Source organism: Bicyclus anynana, chromosome 12 (assembly GCF_947172395.1).
Source record: "Bicyclus anynana chromosome 12, ilBicAnyn1.1, whole genome shotgun sequence".
NCBI lineage: Eukaryota > Metazoa > Arthropoda > Insecta > Lepidoptera > Nymphalidae > Bicyclus > Bicyclus anynana.
Window position 1 is genome coordinate 13,547,559 of NC_069094.1, and position 24,311 is coordinate 13,571,869.

General features: G+C 35.4%; 1 protein-coding gene across 1 annotated transcript in view; it reads left to right on the forward strand.

Moving 5' to 3' along the window:
• LOC112055811 (protein timeless homolog) overlaps nt 1–24,311 on the forward strand; it is a 39,242-nt gene that overhangs the window by 7,505 nt on the left and 7,426 nt on the right. The window contains exons 7-17 of the mRNA XM_024096020.2: nt 162–449; nt 1,405–1,529; nt 3,538–3,688; nt 5,986–6,066; nt 7,770–7,879; nt 9,978–10,025; nt 10,286–10,355; nt 13,014–13,212; nt 16,915–17,063; nt 19,822–19,916; nt 23,983–24,189. Coding sequence (XP_023951788.2) covers nt 162–449; nt 1,405–1,529; nt 3,538–3,688; nt 5,986–6,066; nt 7,770–7,879; nt 9,978–10,025; nt 10,286–10,355; nt 13,014–13,212; nt 16,915–17,063; nt 19,822–19,916; nt 23,983–24,189 — 1,523 coding nt within the window. The remainder of the gene's footprint in view (nt 1–161; nt 450–1,404; nt 1,530–3,537; nt 3,689–5,985; nt 6,067–7,769; nt 7,880–9,977; nt 10,026–10,285; nt 10,356–13,013; nt 13,213–16,914; nt 17,064–19,821; nt 19,917–23,982; nt 24,190–24,311) is intronic.

Sequence of the window (24,311 nt, forward strand, 5' to 3'; positions counted from 1 at the left end):
CCAGTGGGAGTTTTCAATGTTTTCATACTGACGATCGCGTAAACGTAAACGCGAAATTATATGGAATTTAAACAGCTGTGCCAATAGATGGCGCTTTTTTATAATGTTACTATTGATGTTACGTTTATACAAGTTTAAAATAAAAAAAAAACTATTTCTAGCGAAACAATGTCAGTGCCAATGTTCCATTACGTACAACAGCAGTTGGAAAAATACTATGACATGATATCAGTTGAGAAGAAAAAGTTCTCACCTTGGGTACGAAGGTTACACCTATCGCTTAGAGCCTACAAAGAGTTGCTCCATACTTTGTTAGCCATGGACAAGAGTACTGACGAAGGTGTTAAAGAATCAGCGAAGGTGTTGAAGAGTAATATATTCTATGTATTGGAATATAGGGAGTTCATATTGTCTATTTTCCTGAATTACGATGAAAATAAAATGCCCAGGTGAGTTTAATTTTCTTTATGTATCAACAAGTTAGCCCTTGACTGATATGTTTCGTTAACTTCACCTATCGCTTGGAGCGTACAAAGAGTTACTCCATACTTTGTTAGCAATGGACAAAAGTACCGACGAAGGTGTTAAGGAATCAGCAAAGGTGTTGAAGAGTAATATATTCTAAGTATTGGAATAAAGAGTTCAAAATATCTATTTTCCTGAATTAACATGAAAATAAATTGGCCAGATGAGTTTAATTTTCTTTTTGCATCAACAAGTTAGCCCTTGACTGATATTTTCCGTTGAATTCACCTATCGCATAGAGCATACAAAGAGTTTCTCCATACTTTGCGAGCTATGGACAAAAGTACTGACTGTTAAAGAGTAATATTCTATGTACTGGAATATGGAGAGTTCATGTCTGTCTGTCATGTCTGTTTGTAGTTTTAGATTCTACTACCGATTTGCAGGGCAAATTCTACAAGACCTAGCAATGAATTAAGTAGTTGTTCTTATTGGTAATACGTTTACTATATTGATAATCAATGTTTACATATTATTATTATAATGAGTTCTACTTTAGTCTAAAAGCAGGCCAATTACCTTGTCAAAATTGTCTGTCGCTTGTCTTGAGGGGGACGATGTAAACTACACTACACACAACTATAAATTCTAAATCGTTATACACACAGGTGTAATTTTTACACAATGAAACATCGATTCTATAGACGAAGTTTGTATGAACACGTTAGATCATGATCATATAGTTTTGACAGAGAGGTAACCTCTAGCGAGGCAGGTCTTTTAGGAGGTAATTGGTCTTAGCACTAATATTATGAAGTCGAAAGTACGCGTGTGCGTGCGTAAGTGTGCGTGCATTTGCAGGTTTGTATATGTATTAATCCAGAAAAAGTCCTCGCGCAATTTGTAATTTCTCTAGAGACTGGTTTTCTATTTCTCTAGATCGTATTTAGTGGATCTGGTAGAAACAGTGCATCTATTCTTGAAGATGTTAGAACATTTTTGCAAGAAAACGGGCCTCATGGTGCAGAAGAAGGTACGCAAAAAGGCCAAGGCAAAGTCTAAAAGTAAGTTATGAACAACTTTTTTTGATGACTTCGAAGCCATTACAAATTCTCCCATAATTTCACTACTATGCCCGCAAGAGTGTGAACAGGTTGCTTTAACAGCGCAAAGGTTGTGTCGGGCTGCTTGCCGTGTTGCAAGGCATGCACGTTAACGTACCATTCATCATTAACAGCCCATATTCGGGTCACTATTGAGCACGAGTCTCCTCTCAGAATGAGAGGGGTTAGGCCTTAGTCCACCACGCTGGCCCAATGGATTGGCAATAAGTTCACACACGAATATAATTAAGAAAATTCGTTCACCGCTTGAGACACATGATCTTTAATATCTTTTTGAATTAAGTTTTCTATGAAATCCTTGACTTTTATTTATTAATATCGATGTGTTTCGCACTCTTATTCCATGTAGGCAATATACGAAATTAATATTGTTTATTGTTTATATTAAATTTGGTATAAGTAAATATATATTCAATATTCAATATTCATTTATTTCAATTAGGCTTAGTTTACAAGCACATTTGAAAGGTCAGGTATATGTCAAAATTTAATTTAATCTAATGGTGGTAATAATAGTCGAAAACCTAAAATTAAAGTTACGAGGGTTTCAAAAGCGCCTTGGTCTGAGAAGAGCCCACAACATACGACTAGGCAAACGTATAAGTACACAAACTTGATAACACAAAAAAGATGTTTTCTTCTTATATTGTAAGGCAAACAGTTATAGCTTTTTTCTATTATTGTCTAGACATTAGTACCGATGGTATTCCGCCCCATAGCTAGTGGCCGCAATTAGTTGCGGGCGAGAATTTATGGAATCCTATTAAATGCAGAGAGAGCGTTTAAATACTAAGCAATTTGCTCGCATAGAGGTTTAATGTGTAGAATGGAGTCATGAATATAGAATACTGTATAATTTGCTACTCTTCGCAAAAATCCAACGAATCCACGTGGAATTACTATCTAAATGCAATCAAAAATACTCTTTTTAGTACGAAACCGGAGCAACTTAGGCTCATGGGTAGTTTATATGTCACCGTTAAATTGTAAAATACGTTAGTAGGTAAAGTTAAAAAAAAAAAACAAGAAACGCACTGGCCACCCCTCCGATTTTCTTTCTTTTTCTTTTTTCTTTGATTTGTTCATTGTAATTTTTTACTATTTTTATTATGCCCGCTATAATATTTTTGTAACTCTATGGTAAATTCATCCAGATTGACAATTTAACGGTTTCACTTTGATAGATTATAATGTACCGAAAAATAACACGTTAAATTGTTATCAGTATAATATATCGACAGATTACAATATCGCGAGTGAGATTATAAACTAACGTATTTTACAATTTAACGGTAACATCACATTTCGTCCCATCGCTATGAAAGATCTGATAACATCTAGTTGGCTATCTTCTTGTCTTGTCAAGTTTTTACTGTATAGATAAAACTATTAAAAACTTCTTAGATTCACAATTTTTTTATATTGTTGTATCTAAATGTGAAGGTCAAGCGAGTTTATTGTGTATTTTCCCCAAAAAGAACCCATGTTTATACTAATTTAGATATTACTGAGTTTATCATATGTGTACAGAATTAAAACCCCGTGTCTCAAAACCTAAAGAAGCACCGGTGACCATTGGGAAGAGGTTCGTTTAAATTTTTTGGGCCCGAGTTTGTACGGAGACTGGGTTCCTCCTTTCTATTTTTTTTTTTGGATTAATGAAGATCACGAGAGTTCAGTGTATTTTCCAAAAGCCCAACATGCTTAACACGTTCGTTGCGGCACGAGGTCAATTAACCTCGTACTAGCTAAAAAAGTATTTTAGCGTCTTCAAGAGTTAAGAGGTCGATAAACCTCGTTCCGCACCACAGAATGTTTTAGTACGAGGTCAAAAAACCCCGTACCGTACCAGGAAAATGTATAAAAAAATCAGTGCCGCAGCGAACGTGTTAAAGAAGTCATTAAACAATTTTAGATATGTATTACTAAGTTCGTCGTATGTGTATAGAATCAAAACCCCGTGTCTCAAAGCCTAAAGAAGCACCGGTGACCGTATGGGAAGAGGTTCGGCCTCAGCTAGCGGCTGTACTGAGCGCGGGCGTAGACCACTACCCGCCGCCCTTCGACGCGGCCTCCGATGTACCGATCGACCAACAAAAGTAAGTGAAAACCATCATCATCGTCATCGTCATCGTCGTAATCGTCATCGTCATTCATCGTCAACATCGCCATCGTCATCGTTATTGCCATCGCCATCGCCATCGCCATCGCCATCGCCATCGCCATCGTCAACGTCACCGTCAATGTCATTGTCTTCGTCATCGTCAACTAGCAATTTCGTTATTTTTTGTATAATAGAACATCGTTTGGCAAGTTAGCTACTATGCCTATACATTTTAAACAGCCTTTAAACAAAGTACATAAATACTTTTAAAATTTTAAATTTACACTACTTTCAAGATGTTTAAGTTAAACCAACTAAATTAATACTTTAAATAATAAAAAAACAAATCGATGTTAAGTTTATCAAAAACATTATATTGAGAGCAAGGACCGTCAAAGCTTATAAATCTAGATGAGAAAATCTTTGCAAACTTTAATACAAAGACCCAGTTAAAACTTTGAATAATAAACATACTCGTAGGCTAAAGTGTTTTCAGAAAGCATGGGTACAGTAACAGTTGCCTGTGTTATTCATATCGTGTATCGCGGCAAATTTTCAAGAGTTAAACGAACTGTCACCATACCCATGCTATCTGAAAAACACTTTAGTAATAAAACTACCACTTACTAATAATTAATGCTATTTAATGTGAGGTCTTAGCAGTGAAAACTTCTCTAGAGATGGCAAGCGTTCCTCATTTCATTAGGGAAATGGTTAGGGGAATGAAAATACATTCTGTTGATTAAAACGTTATCCTTTAAAAATATCGTAGCTTAAAATGTTTGGTTTGTTAATAATTTAAGAACCCACTTAAAATAAACAGTTTTCCAAGAAAATATTCATATTTTTACTTTTTGACTTGTATTTTGGGCCTTTATTAATTGCGTAGCATTTACTATTTATATCAATACTATGGGATGCTCTTGAGATAATACGGGGACGAAATATAGATGTTATACTCAGATAAATAATAGTTATCTTTGTATCTTTCCGTTGGTTAAAGAAGTTTTAAACTCAGCGGCTTAGCCACGAATATGTAATGCACATTTACCTATAATATAACAATGGAAGTGTATGAATTATTGCAAAAACTTGATAAATCCATGTGACAACGTCATATAAATTCATGAAAGAACTTTTAATACAGGCATTAATACCGGAGTATTGACGGGTGATATTGAATATTGCCAAGAATATTAAAGAAATATTAAGAAAACCCAATTTTGGATCTTTTGACAAATTCGGTTAAATAGCCCCAGGACTCCTTTCGTCTATTAAAATTGTTGGTGCATCGTTAAAATTCCACTTTTTCCATTCAACCATTTTCTAACATCAAAGCAAATAGTCTAGATGCCTGGAAGATTTCATCATAAAATCTTATGCTAAAATTTATTACGCTTAAGAGACGCTTTTAGCCGAGGAGCCTGTGTAGTCTAGACATTTAATTTTGATGATAGAATCGAACAAAGGATTTTAAGTTCTTTGTATAAATTACTTGAATTTCATTTCAACCCTTTTGACATTTGATAGTGGCAATCTGTAGCTTATTAACCCCCCTTTAAAGGAGAGGGGTTTTACTTGTTTACTTGTAGTGTACTTTTACCTGTGATTTCAATATTCCTTAGCTCGACCTCGTGATTCGTAGCCGAAAATGTTAACCACTGAGACCGTTTATTTTATTAAAGATGTTTATTACACGTACTTAATTATTTTCAAGCATATCCAGTAACACCACAACAATACGAAATTTAAAATATTATTTCTTTGCGAGCGATGTTTTCGAATCTGTGGCTATTGGTCAACATATTTCTTCTCTCGTCTTGGTGTGCATCATAGGCCTATAGAAGTCCAACGTCTATAACGCTATTCTATAACGATATCTTTTATAACTCGACAGTGTGAGTCCCTTTCTTTCTATTATGATACAATAGATAGAGAGATATAGAGATGATAGCTTTACAGAATAGCGCGAATTGATACAATCATATAAAAAATATCAGTATAAAATCTGCTCTTCCGGTTTCGTCAATTTTTAATTTTCAAGCAACCGGTAGTCAGGGCCCCAGAGTGAGGAATCTCCTCATAATGCGCGTCGTTTTAAAGAATTAGGCCTTTTTGTATTCGACCCCTGATCCAATAGTTAAGCGAAAGCTTTTTAAAGTTCTGGGCAAAGCTTTTTGCTATAGGACCATTGACTGAAAGGACTATCGGAACAATAATAGTTGACTCTAACATATCATACGGTAATCTTATAGATGTATGATTGTTAAAACCTTTTTTATGTCATCACAGAGAGGACTGCATGAAGAAAATACAGAAATTAATGCGCGATCACAAATATGAAGACGCAGTTGGAACGTTCAGGGCTGCGAGGTAAGATTTTATCAATATTATCTTTATTAATTGTAAGTATGAACTTTTATATATTGAAAGTCTAAACTTTTATGAATATAAGTATGAATTTAATTTCAAAAAAATGTTTTTTAAATAATTTATGATATTCTATTTATTATATCCAATTCTATTGTTTAACAATAAACCGGAATTTATTTTCAATTTAAACTGTCTCAAATTTCAAAATATTAATGAAAATACTCTTTTCACTACTCTTGCTCAAAAACACTGTCCTATTACCACTTCACAGCGGGGCTAAACAAGCATATTAGCCTCTAGGGGCTAAAGTAATTTTGTTTTTTTAATTCTTGTCTGTTACGAGTACTAGCCTACTATAAAACGGAGGAGGTTTTATTCGAAAATTGAATCATTATAGGTAAGGTTCTGATTGTTTTGAAAAATAAATAAAAAACTTTAAATGGGAAATAAATGCAGCGTTCTTGTCTGTGGAATGCGTTCATTTTTTTTATTTAATTTTTATTGAAGACATGGGACATCCTTTACGGTGTAATACCTTTGCCTTTTTCTCATGTGAAAAAATAAAATTAAAAAGCGAAAATTTAAAAAACAAATAATACATACTTGATTTATTTCAGAAAATAATTGTAAATTTGTGACTGTAACTTTCATATATTTCAACATTAATTGTTATTAGTGTCTTTATCTACTGAGAATAGTGATCCTAATTTGGAGATGGATGAAATTTTCAATCTGTTACCATCAAAGTCCAGACGCATTTACTTAAATACTTACCTACGAAAAATTTTATAAGTGAAGAAAACAACAACAAATGGATTCACTTACGAAAGGAGTTTTTAAAAACTATTATCTCCCACGTTTACCTCATATACTGGTTATTCAGTAGTCGGAAATTATGTTACCGGGTAAAAGCATCTCCCATAATATCCAAAATTGTAGACTTTGTACATTTAATTTTCAATTAAATAAATCATTGAATATTGAACTAAACTATTTTATTTTCTCGCAATCGTAGTGAAAAGCAGAGTGTAACACGTGGGGCTAAACCCATTATATACTCGGTTTCTATTTAGGCGGCCCTCGATTTACGTCTCAGGCCCTAAAAAGCCCTAAAAAGCCTTTTTAGCCCCTTGTATAACAATCTACTATTATTTTACACCGAAAATTATAAAATAAAGAATACAAAAGCAGTAAATTTAAAGTAATCATATTTCTACACATATATTATGATGAAGGCGTCTGTTGTGATATAAGCTACACGTTTTTTTAATTACTACAATTTCTTTTGAATTGGTTTTTACGTGCAAATCTGTACTTTCACATTTCTACTAGTAATCGATTTGATTAAGTACTTTAGAAGTACTTAACTATATGTATATTACCATAAAAACTGTGATAGCCCAGTGGAAATGACCACAGCCTCCAATTATGGAAGGCGAAGGTTCGAATCCGGCCCGAGGCATGCACCTCCAACTTTTCTGTTGTGTGCTATAAGAAATTAAATATCACGTGTCTCAAACAGTGAAGGAAAACATCGTGAATAAACCTGCATACCAGAGAATTGTCTTAATCCTCTGCTTGTGTGAAGTCTGCCGCATTGGGCCAGCGTGGGGGACTATTGACCTAACTTCTCTCATTCTGAGAGGAGACTCGAACTCAGCAGTAAGCCGAATATGGGTTGACAATGATGATGATATTACCAGGGAAGTATGGCCCGAGGAGGGTATATTCGGAGTGGCCGGTATACCAGAAGATGAGGAATTGGACATGCTGGAAACCGTCTATAACACTGACATGGGAGTGGAAGTAACAGGTACTTATTATTAGTGGACATTTAATTATTTCTTCTAATGATTCATTTATTTTTATTTATTTATTCATACTTTATTGCACAAAAACAAAAACAACAACAGAGAAAACAAAAAAAAAACATAGAAAACAAGTATGTGCAAAGGCGGTCTTATTGCTTATAGCAATATCTGCCAGACAACCTTTGGATAAAGGAATTAATGTAATTAAATGTGGGATAGTGCAACAAATGAAAAAGAAAAGGTATATTTATTTATACTACATGTATAAATATAAAATATAAATAATGAATGTATATGTTTTCATTATATTACAATATTCATCATTATTTCATCATCGAAATTCAACAAGAACTTAGTAAGCCTTCAACAGACAGGGTACTTCTCCTTGCCTGAGAGTGGATAGAAATACTTGATGACGTGTTTACATTAAGTAGGCGCAATTACATGAGAATGTGTAGTATCTTTTTTTGGAGTTTACTCCTTAAGAATCGATTTTTTATATATAAGGCGCCCGGTATGAGAAAAATCCGAGGGGTAAAACCAACTGAACTAACGAAAAAGTGTCACGTTTTTGGTGCGCACCTTTAGTGCGCAACTTTCTAATTTAGCTGTGAGTGTATTGAGACGTACATAGGGTATGCTGTATAGGCGACTATACCTATATACTATATGTTATTGGGCTTGTTTGTTTAATGATTATATCATTGTAAGAGTAAAATATATAATGTGAAGTATATTATAAAGTCTATTAGTTATTTTACAATTCTATACATTTAGTCTTCTTTAACATAAGTATTACTAAAGCCCTACTCGATGTGCACTGTTTACCAACAAAAAAAAAGTGTGTATGTTAAAAAAAACAAAAAGTTAGCTTGAAGCACGTCTCAATACTCGCGCCTTATAAGTGAAACGCCTACAGCGTGCACATGGGTGCGATGTGCAAGTTGTTGGCGGCACAGCGCACGGTGAAAGGTGCGCAGAATAGGTTGCGCACAAAAAACGTAACGCATGTCATTTCATAACTTATTGGAGTTTACTCCTTAACAATCGATTTTTCATTTATACCCCTCGGTACGTTTTTTGTGCGCAACCTATTCTGCGCACCTTTCACCGTACGTAGCCGCCATAGCGTGCACATGCCTAGCGCGTCCGCACGCACGTGCACGCTGTTGGCGGGCGCGCACGCAGCGCTGCACCTCGGTTGCGCACCTTTCACTTTTCAGCGTTGCTATTGAAAAGAGTAAACTCCATTCGTGCGACGGAGCTGACACACTTTTTTTTAATAATGAAGCATTGACCTATTATAATAAAAAGACTCACTATCACGTAGAAAACGTCACTTAAAGACTGGGCATTTTTGCTTTGGCAGTTTTAGAATTATTGGTAAAGAAAATTATACCTAAAGACCTTTATATAGTCTAATATTCAACCTTAAGGATTGAGTTTAAAGTTGAATATACAAATGCGATTCCTTGAATTGAGTGCCAAGAAGTTGTGTTTGGCACTCATTGAGTGGGAACGTTTTTTGGTCGCTGATTGTGCATTCACTTTTTAATAGCAGATCGATGTAATATAGGTAGTAATTGTGCCAGTTTTGTAAACCAATAAAAAAAATTGATGTTGCTAAATCCACGCGGTTTGGCGAGCTTGGCTATGTTTGGTTCTACTCGTATATCGATCACTATCAGATGTTAATGATAATGACCTGGATCGACGCTTAATATGCTTTCTGAAGCACGGACTTGTTATATTAGCAAATTCCTAACTCTTGAGTACGTTTACTGTGCTGTTAATAATAATTAATTACTTTTATTGATAACAAGCCGATGCCCCGCGGTTTCACCCACATAGTTCCCGCATAGTAAGAATACGGGGATAAAATATAACCCATGACACTCACAAATAACGTGGGTTTCTAGTGGTAAAAGAGATTACCTCCTATAATACTACAAAATTTACTTCTATACAATATTAGTATATTTTTAACAAACGTTTATTTATATTATATTATATTAGTATTCAAATTTTCAAGTTTAACAAATATACAATACATAGTGTATACATATTCAGATTCTGTATTATATATATTTTTTGTTATAGAAATCGATCAAGAGGACTCGCACAATGATTCTGATGACGACGAAGAAGGTAAATCTTTGAAACTGTTTACTGAACCAACTAAACAAAAATAAACTAAGAATCTTCCAAAATTTAGTGACTAATTGAAATAAGTTTAGTTTTATGATTCACCAAGATAACATAACCGAATTTCTAATAAATAAAAAACTGAACTTGGAATTTACCCTATTACTTTATTAAAAAATATTTTGTATTACCTTAATTTAATTATGCATATATTTTTTAATGTAAAACTATATATATTTTGTATAAAAATTCTAATCTTTCAGATGAGGAAGAAGATGAACCGTCCACAGCCGTCGTGGAGACAGACTTTGACTTTAAAGACTTTGTTTTGAGGTAATATAAAATGCGTGCTATTTATTTAGGATATGCCAAAAGTGGCAACAATAAACAATTATAATGATAATAAATAAATAAATTATTTATTAACTAAAGGATAATTCCTTTTAAACAATTTTGAGGTTAGGTAGGTTATTTTTCACCCAATTGCAAGAAAGGTTATGTTTTTCGCGCGTGTCTTGTATGTATGTATGTAATATTCTTTATTACCTCATATCTACCAAACCGCTGAACAGATTTACGTAATTAAGATATCGTTAGACTTGTCTTAATAACCCAAGTGTCCTTAGATAGGTAAAGGTAAAAAAAAAGCAACACGACGATGTCAGACGCTATACACTCTAGTTGAAAACTTTTTTTTTAAATATGCGATATATTTATCAAATCCAAGGGCTCATCAAGAGGATTTCAAAATGGTATATCACGGCCATATTAAAAAAAAAACCTACAAGTAGAAAAACGTTATTTATTAATCGCTATACAAAATACGCGCGGCGGATGACTAGGTACGAACAGGTTAGGCAGTCGGGATTTTTATTTTTTTTAATTATTGACTTGTTCATTTTAGGTAGGTATTTTTTAGTTATATTGATGAATTCGTAAAAAATATCACAATATGTTTTTTTTATTATGATCATATTTGGTTTAAGAGTATGTAGTATCCATGCAACACCGAGTTGGCCAACGCCATTTATAATTATTTACCAAGTTTTGCTAATTCTTTTATTTCGTTTATCATGGTCATACAAAAAGTATTGTATGCCACTGCACGTATTTAGCGATTATAGTACTCGTGTTGTCTATTGTGTAATTCGGCTTTGCCTTAATGCACGAAACATACTTCTACTATAATGGCCCTATTAAAGGACAGTGGCATAAATAATCTTTTTTATTATGTCCAATTTTGGTTTAAGAGTATACTAGCCATACAAAAACGAGATAGATAACTAGTTGACAAACATTTTTCTCTTTTTATAATTGCAGCAAAAAAACAGACAAGTCACCAAAGTGGCAATTCATTCGAGATTTTCGTTTCGTTTATTCGTTGAAATATTTTTTGCAACTCCAAAAATCAGTACGAAAGGGGAACATTCAAAGGCTTACTTGAATGTAGAGCACTACACAAGCTCCCTTTCAAAGTCTCTCAACCGCGCAGTGTAAGCGTCCGCGTCCAACGGACGGTTACGACAAACAACATTCTGAAATTACTGTTGTACTAACTGAAATTAGGTTTACTTTGTTGTAATTGTTGCAATCAGAACTTTTTCTATACCAGTCGTTAAGGTTTCTTGTTTCTGTTTACGCCCAAGATAATTTAACCGTCTTAATAAGTAATGGTTTAAAAAAAACAAAAAATTAAAAATAAGTAGTTTTGACTGAAAGTAATTTGGACTGCAACAATTCTTCAACGAAATATTTTTTGCAATTCCAAAAATCAGTACGAAAGAGCACTACACAAGCTCCCTTTCAGACTCTCTCAACCGCGCAGCGTAAGCGTCCGCGTCCAATGGACGGTTACGACAAAGAACATGCTGAAATTACTGTTGTACTATCTGGAACTAGGTTTAGAACATGCTGAAATTACTGTTGTACTAACTGAAACTAGATTTACTTTGTCGTAATTGCTGCAATCAGAACTGTTTCTATACCAGTCGTTAAGGTTTTTTGTTTCTGTTTACACCCAAGATAATTTAACCGTCTTAGAAAGTTATGGTTTAAAAAAACAAAAAAAAAAAACAAAAAATTAAAAAATAAGTAGTTTTGACTAAAAGTAATATGGACTGCAACAATTCTTCAACGAAATATTTTTTTGCAACTCCAAAAATCAGTACGAAAGGGGATCATTCAAAGGCTTACTTGAATGTAGAGCACTACACAAGCGTCCGCGTCCAACGGATTGTTACGACAAAAAACATGCTGAAATTACTGTTGTACTATTTGGTACTAGGTTTACTTTGTTGTAATTGTTGCAATCAGAACTCTTTCTATACCCATCGTAAAGATTACTTTTGGATGATTGGATCCATTTTCATTGGATTTGAAATTTGGCAACTCTAAGTTTCGATCTCCGCTCTTCTAGACTGTTATCCTCTGTCCTAATTTTTTTTTTTAATTTGAATCGGAACATTACTCTCGTTAAAAGACATGGCTAATACATTATTTAATAGTTCGTTAGTCGTTGAGGTTATATTTTTTGCACTCTAGAACACTATATTATAATATTCATATATCATTTGGAAAGGCCAACTGCACCTTATTATCTCGTTAGATCTAAAAATACAAGCGATACCTCATTCGACGCGGAATAAATTTTGAAAAAGGCGTATTTATAATTTTCTGCACGCCAAAATTGCAGTTTTTATAAACTAAACACAAACCCCTAAAATAGGGCATCAGATTCTTGACAAGAAATCAAAACAATCAGTGTTATCGTAAAGTTTACCCCCTTAAGAAAGAGAAAATTCACTATCGTTTGTTTTCTACCTACCATTCTAACAAATATACAGTTTAAAGACTGTAATTTTTTAAACACAGAAACCCCAAAACAAAATTATAATGATAGTGTACAAATGCGGAGTTTATGCAATCCCGTTTATTCAGTAAAACTCCTAAAAGGCAGTATTCAGCACGGCATAAACGGGAGCGTCCTTTCAGGTTCTGTCACCCGCGCGTAGTCAGCGCTTGTGTGTGTCTTTTGGAGCGTTACGACAAAAACACAACACACACGAACCACTGCATCGTGAAAATGCTGCACAGGATCGCTTGGGACTGCAACCGGCCGGCAATGATGTTCCAAGCCACTCTATTCCTGATATTCCAGAGGATCCTCCACAACCCAGTACCGCATTTAAAGGTAAATACATCTATTTGTGTTTTTCCGAGTGTAACTTTTGTATGGAATAAGTTTTGTGTTTTTTGAAGTGTGACTTTTCGCTTTAGGAGATTTTGTGACATTTTGCGGGGAATAAATTTTAGTATAAACATAGTAATAAAGTAATATACTTCTGTACACCTTAACCCTATATCTTTATAATTTTTTTTATTGTTAGTTTGCCTGGAAGAGACCGCTTGTTAGCGATAAGGTTGCCGATTGTGCATTTTTAGTATTTTTTTTGTATTTATTGTATTGTATGTTTCTTTGTGATGTACAATAAAGTGTATTTTCTTTCTTTCTATATTCGTGTTTCTCGGAGTGTAACTTTTGTAGGGAATGACTTGTCAATGCATCGTCAAACAATCGTTTTTGTTTTTTGGAGTGTGACTATTCGTTTTCAGGAGTTTTGTGATATTTACAGAAAATAAACTGTAAATACATAAACTTATTTTCTGTGTAGTGTAACTTTTATAGACAACTAGCGGACGACCGCGACTCCGTTCGCTTGAAATACTGTTTTTACAAATCCCGCGGGAATCGTGGATTTATTCCGGATAAAAAAGAGCCGTTGTGTTAATCCGGTGTCAAATGGATCTCCATTCCAAATTTCAGCTAAATTGGTTCAGTAGTTAGGTAGGAGGCGTAAAGAAGTAAAAAAAAAATACTTAGGCACACACAAACTTTCGCCTTTAATGTTGTAAATCAATGTAAGAGCATTGATTTGAAATGAAATGATGGCTGCTAATAATATAATTATTTGTGATTTATGAAGTTATTTTTGTATAAAAATGATTATATTTATAAAGTGTTCTTTGGAGAATATTTTTAGGCTTGTTAGAAATAAGATAAAAAGAATATTGTAAACAGATGAAACAAAATTGATCGCTCGTTTAAAACATTTATGCGTGGCTTTTCAAATAGACGGGATTATTAACGGCTGTGAATCGGCTCAATAAATCGGCTTTTCTATACAGTATCGTCAATCACCAATAGGTAATGTAGCTCGTAGTTGGTATTCCTGTAAATCGCAAAGGTGGTCTATCTTTTATATGACTATGATTTGATTGACTTTTTTTTCTCTTTTTGTTTGTTTTTTTATTTTTTAATGTTGTATAATTAATTAAAATAGCCAGTGCACAGTAAAACCGATTGTGGTTAGTGTTGCAATATAAAATATATAAATAAACTCGTTTGTCATTACATGGTATGAAATAAAGTCGCTTCCGATATTTGTTCGCTTATACCTTTTAAACTAATCAACAGATTTTAATACAATTTTCTGCAATAGATAGAGTGATTCAAGAGGTAGGTATATGTGTAATATGTACCTATATACACATTATAGTGTAGTAAAGATATCAGATATTTAAAAGCGGAGGCACACGCCGGTTGCTGAGCCGTATGTTTCGTCTCGGTTGGCAACGGTCAGTGGGAGCAGGATGTGCCATTAAGATGTCCTGTAGGAAGACTAATCGTTTTTTTTTATCTGCTTAAGTTGCAAGATTTTTAGAAATATAATAGTTTTTGAAAAAATCAAATACGGCCAAATAATCGTTTCGTTTTTAATTGGACCGCTCATGAATAATGGGTATATGCTTAATTAAGTTTTCTAAACGTTAAACTGTAATTTGTTTATCACAGCGAAACGAGTCGCGGTTGTGTTTTTTACGCTTTTTACGTGTTTAATGCTAAAAATTATCATTTTCACTTCAAAAGCGTTACCGTTTTAAAGTAGGCACACATTTTGAAACTCGCCCAAAGTTTCGAAAGCCCTTAAGCCGGATTTTAGAAATTTTTGCTCAGCTCGCTACAAAATGTTACCGTAAATATTGTTTGCGGTGCTTTTTCTCTTTTAATTTTGCTTTTATAGCTAATGGAATGGGTTATAGTTATTTGTGTATTAATGGAAGTAATAACGAACGAACGTGGTTAAAAGCTTTCTGTATTGGCAAAGTATAAAAATGTACTCTCTCTGTTTTTTATATGATAATTTCTTTATGAGAAATATTGATACGCTAACTACACTCGACATGTGTTTTATAGGTTTTGTGTGTATGTGTTTTACGTAAATACACGGAAAAATACATGTTATGTATAATTTTCTATTATTTGATAGAATAGACAATATCCACTGCAAGACATACGTCTTTTGTAGGGACTTCCAAACATCACGAGTCTGAGCCGCCTGCGTCCAGCGAATCCCTGCTACTCGCTTGATGTCATCAGTCCACCTGGTGGGAGGTCGATCAACACTGCGTATTCTAGTGCGGTGTCGCCATTCCAGCACCTTGGGACTCCAACAGCCATCGGCTCTTTAAACTATGTGCCCCGCCCATTGCCACTTCAACTTCGCGACTCGTTGAGCTATGTCGGTGACCTTGATTCTTCTGCGGATCTACTTATTTCTGTTTCGATCAGACCGAGTATAGCTCGTTCCATCGCCCTCTGAGCCATCTACCTTAATCACCCTAAAAAGAGGGAATTATCCAGTTCCTTACATCCACATTCCAGTTTCTTAGTTTACAAAAATAACATTTACAAGTAATACTTGTAAATGTTATATATATATTAAATACTATACTTGGGTTGGTTTCTTGCCCATTTTCTTCATTTATCAATGCCCATTCGTTAAGTCTGGTTGGAAATTAAATATATACTTAGGCTTTATATAGACTAACTATGTTCTTAAACACATGATATTTAGAATTTTACTAAGCATTTGTATGGCATAAGTTAGACATGTCCTTGCCTACACAGGATGAAATTGCTCTAACATATCGAGACCCGCTGTTACGTACAAAAACGTTTAGTTAAAAGCTCAGGTTATGTTGGCTACATCCAGAATAACATTATTAGTAAAACCCCGCCTATTACCGCTTCATCCAAATAAGTCAAGGAAATGCGCAGAGGGGAAGAAATTGCAGTCGAACAGTCTAGCCAATTGGCAAATCTGCGGAAATAGAACAAATCCGATGTGGTGTGAATCCAATTTCTTATCGGTACCTACAGTTTGCCATGATGTTTGTATAGGTAGGTACCTACTGTAATGTGCTTTTCTCCGCTCTTTTTCTCATCTAGCGGACGCCCGCGACTTCGTTTTCCATAAATCTCGTGACTAATAACAGAAGATTTATCTCAAGGATCCTAAAAACATTAATCTATGAAGACAAAATTGCTGACTACTAATAACTAGTACCTACTATAAATTAATTTTCATTACCGAATGTGACGGGTAGTAGCGACAGTGATTGTACCATTACTATGTGGTAGAGGAAACACCTCGAGCAGGTTCCCAGGACTTGTGACCTTGAGAGTAGGTTTAAGGGATCCCTTCCGACTAGCCAACACTCACATTCCCTGCCCGACATGTTCTCCATGCCCACACTAAACAATTTATGATAAACAATAATTACAACACAAAACATTATTGCACAAAATCACTAACGCGACTGGCAGCGGCACGGCGTCTACGCTGCCTAACAAACAACTGAGCTCAATTCATCAAATACCCTCTTATTTATACCAACACGTACACCTCCCCTCTACAATAACATAAATAAAGAACGATAATACCACGAAAATGTAATTACAATTATTATATTTTTCAATTTCACTTGCTAAAGTTGTGGCGAGTAGAAAAATAAACGACTTAAAATTTTACTATTACCTATTCTTTAACAGGAATTAGAAAAGTTCGCCGTGTACGTTCTAAGGAAATTTACCGAAATAGCGTCGAAGAGCGGCAAAGTTTTCATCGAACTATTGTTCTGGAAAAATTCTAAAGACGCCGTCGAAATTGAGCACGGCTACGACGTTCACAGCGACCCGAGGTGAGTCGCTCGCTTAACCGACTTATAGAGGAGTCAATTATAAAATCACTAGCAAACGCCGCGTAGTTCTCGTTCCTGTGGGAATACGGGGATAAAATATAGCCCATGTTTCTCCCTGATAATGTAGCTTTCTGTTGGTGAAAGAATTTTTTAAATCGGTACAGTAGTTTTTGAGTATTCGTTACATACAAACAGATACAAAATTTTCCTCTTTATAATATTAGTGTAGACAACTACAGCTAAATTAGACCAGTGTCTATCTATTATTGTTTGGTCGATGTTTGGGGAGGATGTTTTTTTTTTACCTCGAACAGAAACATGTTTGAAGAGCTAAGTTAACTGAATCCATAAATATTTATGTGAACCATAACCTTAATATTTATGGCATCAAATAATAATTTGTCCGAAAAATCCGACTGTTCATGTACACATTAAAAATGTTTGTGGCGTGCATTCCTTGCAAAGTAATGGTTGTATATTTTTTGAGTATTATAAAAAAATTAAAAAGGATATCGTGGTATCGTCTCCAGTAAACAAATATTCGACCGTGATCGACATTAAGCGGCAGATATAAACCGGGCAATGAAACTCCAACGCTCCCCGGGGCATGTCCCCAACCACCGAGAATTTAATCACAAGAAGGACGGGACAAAGTAAATAAAAATCCCATTTGGAACTTCTTTATTGGCCAAATTCCTAATTAGTGTCAAGCTTCGCGGTTACTCTTGTAAGCCTCCTATCTTAATTTGACTAAATGAGGCATTTTATGCAAAAAAATATTATACAAAATTTTTGTTACTCTGGAGTAAAAATAATGAACAAAATTGTGAAACAAAACTCTGACCAAAATTTAGATACAATTCGAAAAAACGTCGTAATTGGCTTTTGTACTCATTCCATTCATTAGTTTCAAATTTTCTTTAAAGCTTTCACCAACTAAAAATTTACAGTTTTATACATATAATAAATTAGTTAAGGTTTTAAGTAGCTTTTTTTTCTGATTGTGTGAGTGCCTTAGGCTCCTTAATCGACCTCAGCAATAATCTTGAAATATATAATAACTGATGAGGCTTCGGAAGTACTCTTAAGTATCTTCTTATATTTTTTCTGAATTTATAGATGATCTTGATCAGCAATAATTTGAATCTACCTTAAATACTCGGAGGAAAAAACCAAGAGCCGTATTTCACATGGTTTAACATTCAGACATTGATTGATACGTCTTATCTGACTCTCTTTATATATTTATAAAACGCCCACCTTTTTATAGGCTAACGGATGATCTTGCTTTTGGCTTTATAGACATAAGTAGAGCAAGATCGGGGAGCCTTTGCAAAATAATTCAAGCGCACCTAAAACTATCTGCATAACAATACATGAGGATGCACCTCCAACTATTCAGTTATGTGCATTTCAAGAAATTAAATTTCACGTGCCTCGATCGATGAAGGAAAAACATCGTGAGGAAACCTGCACACCTGTGAATTTTCTTATTAAGGTCAAGTATACATATTCTGGTCTCCCGTAACAATAGTCACAGCTTTGATAGGACGAATTTCTTTTTTTTTATATTGCTAGCATAGACTGGCGGTGACTGTGCGTAAAATGTCGTCATGTTCAAAGGTCTAAGTCGTACATTTTTTCGTCAACATCTATTCGAATATTTAGGTAATGGGTCTTTTTAGGCGTATAATAGGAGGTGATTCATCGGAAAATAAATGTTCAGGTTTTCTGGGACTAATGGATTTGGCAAAATGTCTGTGATATCGAATGATATAGGGTACGCCATTTTCAGGCCATTTTATTTTGTACTAGCAAAACACCGTGGTTTCACCTGCGTAGTTTCCATTTCCATGGGATTAGATATAGTCTGTTACTCCATGGCGTATACTCGTAGCTTTCCATTGGTGAAAGAATTTTTCTAATCAGTCCAGTAGTTTCAGAGCTCATTCATTCCAACTGGGTGTTTCTTCCAAGAAATGCTCATCAGCATTCGAAGCATTTCGCAGTCGTGACGTCGGTGTTGTTATCAACAAATTTCAGAGAGATTGAAACATTATTAACACCGGTAACCCCTTTTACTCGTATTGGAATTACTAATTAGCCCATTTGTTTTAATGAGTAGGTACTCATTAAAAACAATGGGTTGAGATTCTTGTCTCCGGAATCTTCTTTCCAAACTAGTTGAGTAACTAGTACCTACTCTACACACTGACAGACTTTTATTTTCCTGTCCTAGAGTGCTGAATTTATTCTAATTTATTTACAATACTACTAGCATGTAAAAATGCTAGTACATTGTTGTAAATAAATTAGATTTTGGTGATGATTCATTATCATCATCATTACCAGTCGATAGACGTCTACTGGAATTCTTATAATTTTTTGGTTTGCCTGCGGATCTCCTCATTTCTTATTCGATCACGCTGATAAACTCCAAGTATTTTTTCTTGAATAACATCATGGAAATTACTTATGCGACGTTTCGTGTTGTACTAACTCGAGAATGTATTCGTTTTTAAATGTCGTTTTTGGAGCGGCTCGAACGACACCGTCGTGTTCCGTACGCTCCATCTGTATATTATTGATTAATCTGTGGATTGTGTGCTTGACTGTGGAAATACAAATGAAACAAAATGTAAGACGCGGAAGATACAAACATGTTTCATTCTTAACTTGTTGAGGAAAACTGCCAAGCCAGTCGAAAGTTTCGACTGTGCGAAAGGTTAAATGGTGATTAATTGTTGAAACCTTTCAGGGATAAGCCCGGCAAGGGGGGGTGGAGTGAGGCGCAGGAGGAGGAACTTCGCCAACTGTATATGGAGAACCAAAGCAACCCTGAAACGGATCAGGGTGAGTGCGAATTAATTTTAATATAATCCCCTGTTTATTTATTATAAGGGCGGACGTTGCTGGGATATTTTTTACAGCTGCAATATACTTAAGAATAAACTTCTTTTAATATTTAAACCAGCCCGCATTGGAACAGCGTGGTCTCTGGCTCCATATCCCCACTCTTATATGTAGAAACTTAAAAGAGTGATATCTTTTCCCCCTAAATCCCTCAGTGCCTGAAGACAAAAGTCTACGAACAGTGCGTGTTGCCAGTGATGACCTATGGTTCCGAGACTTGGTCGCTAACTATGGGCCTCATAAGAAGGCTCAGAGTCACACAGCGGGCGATGGAACGAGCTATGTTAGGAGTAACTCTGCGTGATCGAATCAGAAATTAGGAGATCTGCAGAAGAACTAAAGTTACCGACATAGCTCAACGTGGCAATGGGCAGGGCACATAGTTCGAAGAGCCGATGGCCGTTGGGGTCCCAAGGTGCTGGAATGGTGACCCCGCACTAGAAAGCGCAGTGTTGCTCGACCCCCCACCAAGTGGATTGACGACATCAAGCGAGTCGCAGGGATTCGCTGGATGCTGGCGCTCAATCTTTATCTACATATACTATACTACCTTTCTCTCATATTAAAATGACGATACAAAAGATAGTTCCGATTGTCTTGAAAAGGTACGAATACATGGTTTATTCTGTGTCGAATCAAATAGAATACTGTGGTAGTCTTTATGATTTTAGAATATCTTGTCAACCAATATTCTTATCTTCAGTACAGTAAGCAACCATAGAGTTAAGATCATGGTGACTTTGAAAAATAGTCTAGAGTTTATTATTTTTACTCTTTTTCATTATTTCAACATTGGACTTTTAAATTCATTGGCTAAATTGTTTCATGTGGTATTATTTCCCTCGTATATCATACTTTTAGATGATTAAAGTTATTCAATGTATAGGACCCCGTACACATATAATTAGGAAAGGGTTAAGCTGTTATTAAAATAACTTTTGGGTAAGGGTTGTAAATCGTAGTCGTGGGCGTATTTCTATTTGGCTTCGGATAATATTGTTGAAAAATCAATATGAAAATGAGGACGTTCATTATACTCGTAAATAGGCAGCAATTCAACGGGAAAATATACCCAATAAGAGTTTTTTTGCGGAATATTTCATGCTAGGACACAGGCAAATTGGTGTCTTGAATCTACGTAATAGAGTTACTTTTGTAATGTTAAGAAAATATATAATAGGATTAGCTAAAATTGGCTAAATGCGACTCAGATTCGTGCATCGAGGGTTCTGTACAAATTGTATAGTCACATCAACATATAAAAAAGTTTTAGGATTTATTCCCCCTTGTGTAGTAGGTAAGATATTGTTTCTTGTCAATTCTTTAAGTGCTGGTTGGTCAATTCTTTAAGTTCAAAGTATTCTATAAGTGTTGGTTAACTTAAAGAGTGTCAAAACTAGAATCTTGTACGATAAAACCTATATCTAAGCCTTACAGTCGCCCGCGACTTCGTCCGCCCTTCATCATGTCAGCAGATGGACGTCCACTGCACGACATAGGCCTTTTGTAGGAACTTCCAAACATCACGATTTTACGAGCCACCTGCATCCAGCGAATCCCTGCGACTCCTTTGATGTAGTCAGTCAACGTGGTGGGGGTCGACCAACACTGCGCTTTCTAGTGCGGGGTCGCCATTCCAGCACCTTGGGACCCCAACGTCTATTGGCTCTTCGAACTATGTGCCTATTGCCACTTCAGCTTCGTTGAGCTATGTCAGTGACTTTGGTTCTTCTGCGGGTCTCCTCATTTCTGATTCGATCAGAGATACTTTTAGCGTAGCTCGTTCCATCGCTCGCTGTGTGACTCGGAGCCTTCTTATGAGGCCCATTGTTTGCATCCGCCCTTAGACCTTTTTAATCCGACCCTTTCGCATAATCAAAAATTAAACACCATTTTATACATACTTACAAATGTTAACTTGAATAATGTCCACTCATGGCTAAAGATATTTTTTCGTCCAATAGTTGGATAAAAACAAATCCCAAAGTTTAATGTAGAATACCGTGAGAACAAAGGAGTTTTAAGAAACCTATTTCCAAGCATACCGTTAGAATTTCATCAAGACAAGTCTTTTATATATTAGTGACGACGTAACCTTCGTTATTCCAAAGCCGACAGGATAATAAAATATGAAATTTTCCGCGGCTCATTCTCATAAAACATTATAAGATTACGCTTTACCTTCTATTCGACTTTTGCTATCACCAAAATGGAATTATATTATACGCATACTACGAACCCATTTTCATAATTATAATTTTATTATACCCACCCGTACTACAATTTGAATTTCTCTGTCTAACCTAGAATTATAGAATAATGTTTCATCTTGTTAGCCTGTCACAATATCTTTAGATCATAGCTGAATTTAATTAAGAAAATCAGATTGCGGGTAATAATTATTTCTTGGCTCGGCCTTTTAGCTTGACCTTGTCTTTAGGATGTTTAATTAATATTATAATTGAATATTACGTGAATGTTTATTTGAGATAGGTATAATATTAATTGTTTATCCGCTTAAGAGTGTGCAATATGTAATTTGGTGGTTACAAATGGTTCTGGATCTCAGATTCTGGAAAAGTTAGGAGCCTGATATTTGGGTAAATGATATTTCAAAGTGTTAGCTTCGTTATGACTATACAAAATACACAATTTGTAAAACTTTTCTCGATAGTTTATTTTTTTGAAAAATACATGTTTTGTTCACATTTTGCTTTCAATCTCAGGAAAAGCAAACTTATTTTCTTAAATTTTTGTTTTGTATAGAAAATTAGGTATGTATCTTGAATATGGCCATTTTGTTTTTCGTTATGTTGTTTAATTTACTTGCAATTAGGTAAAAATAGTTTTAGCGCTCATGTCATAAAATTTGCGTCGCGCGTCAATCGCTCCGAGCTTTTCACTCACGTGAAAGTCATAATTCGGCGTTTCGTTTGCGCTTCGAATTTTATCCATATCGTACCGACGCGCTGCGCGCTCTTAAGAGCAGCGTGTGAAAGCTATTTTTGCTAAAAAATTGTAAGAAGAAAGAAAAGTACAGTATTTCATAGCTCGAACTCAAATCGAACTGGCCCAACGAGCAGTGGCGTGCATAAGCTTTTAACTAGGTTTAATTTTTGTTTTCTTTAATTAATGTTTAATCTGATGATCAGTTAATCACTGGGTTAATTAATTGCACTCGGTTAAAAGAGCCGCGATAGCCCATTGGATATGACCTTTGCCACCGATTCCGGAGGGTGTGGGTTCGAATCCAGTCCGGGGCATGCACCTCCAACTTTTCAGTTGTGTGCATTTTAAGAAATTAAACATCACGTGTACCTAACGGTGACGGAAAACATCGTGAGGAAACCTGCATATCAGAGAATTTCTTAATTCTCTGTGTTAAGTCTGCCAATCCGCATTGGACCAGCGTGGTGGACTATTGGCCTATCCCCTCTCATTGTGAGAGGAGACTCGAGCTCAGCAGTGAGCCGTATATGGGTTGATAATGAGACGAACGAACACTGTATCTATCACGATAGCAATAATACCATCGTGGCGTGTACTACTGTAGCACCCAAGTGTGACTGCCCCCTTGTTTATCCGAGGCCTGTATTTATAGACTAATCTGTTGACAACGTAAGCTGTTGACCTATACTACACTAGGGTATGCACTATAAGTAGAATTTGGGAAATTCTTTGTCCTTTAACTTTATATTGAAAAACCTCAATAGCTCAACGGTAAGAGCGGTCGGACTCATCACCGAGGGGTGGTGGTTCGATCCGCACCCCGTTGGTCTATTGTCGTACCCACTCCTAGCACAGTCTTTCCCGACTAGTTGGGTGAATGTGAATATTGGTCATATTATGAAATATATGGCAAATATTCTTTTAAAAAAATAATACCCTATGGTCCAACATAAGTTCGTATTGAGTCTATAGGGTCAGTGCATTTTTGCACCTATGAAGTGCACGCTACTGCTAACGAGGCAGGCATCGGCATTAATATAACCTATTTACTACGCAGATGTAATAGATTGGATGTTGGAGAACATAATCGACCAAACCAGAACCCGTCGCAGTGTTATCAAGAAGCTGAAAGAGCTCGGCCTCATATTCAAAGCGCCGACAAAGAAGGTAAACCGTGAGAAAAGGGAACACGTCCCGAAAGACTTCAGCGAGGAAGAAGATGAAATGTTAAGAGAACTGTGGCAACAATTTGGCGATACAACCGGTAAGTAGGCATTGATAATTATGTATATGTCACCGTTAGATTGTAAAATACGTAAGTTTATAATCTCACTCGTGATATTATAATCTGCCGTCATATTGTAAACTGAAAATACTGATTACAAT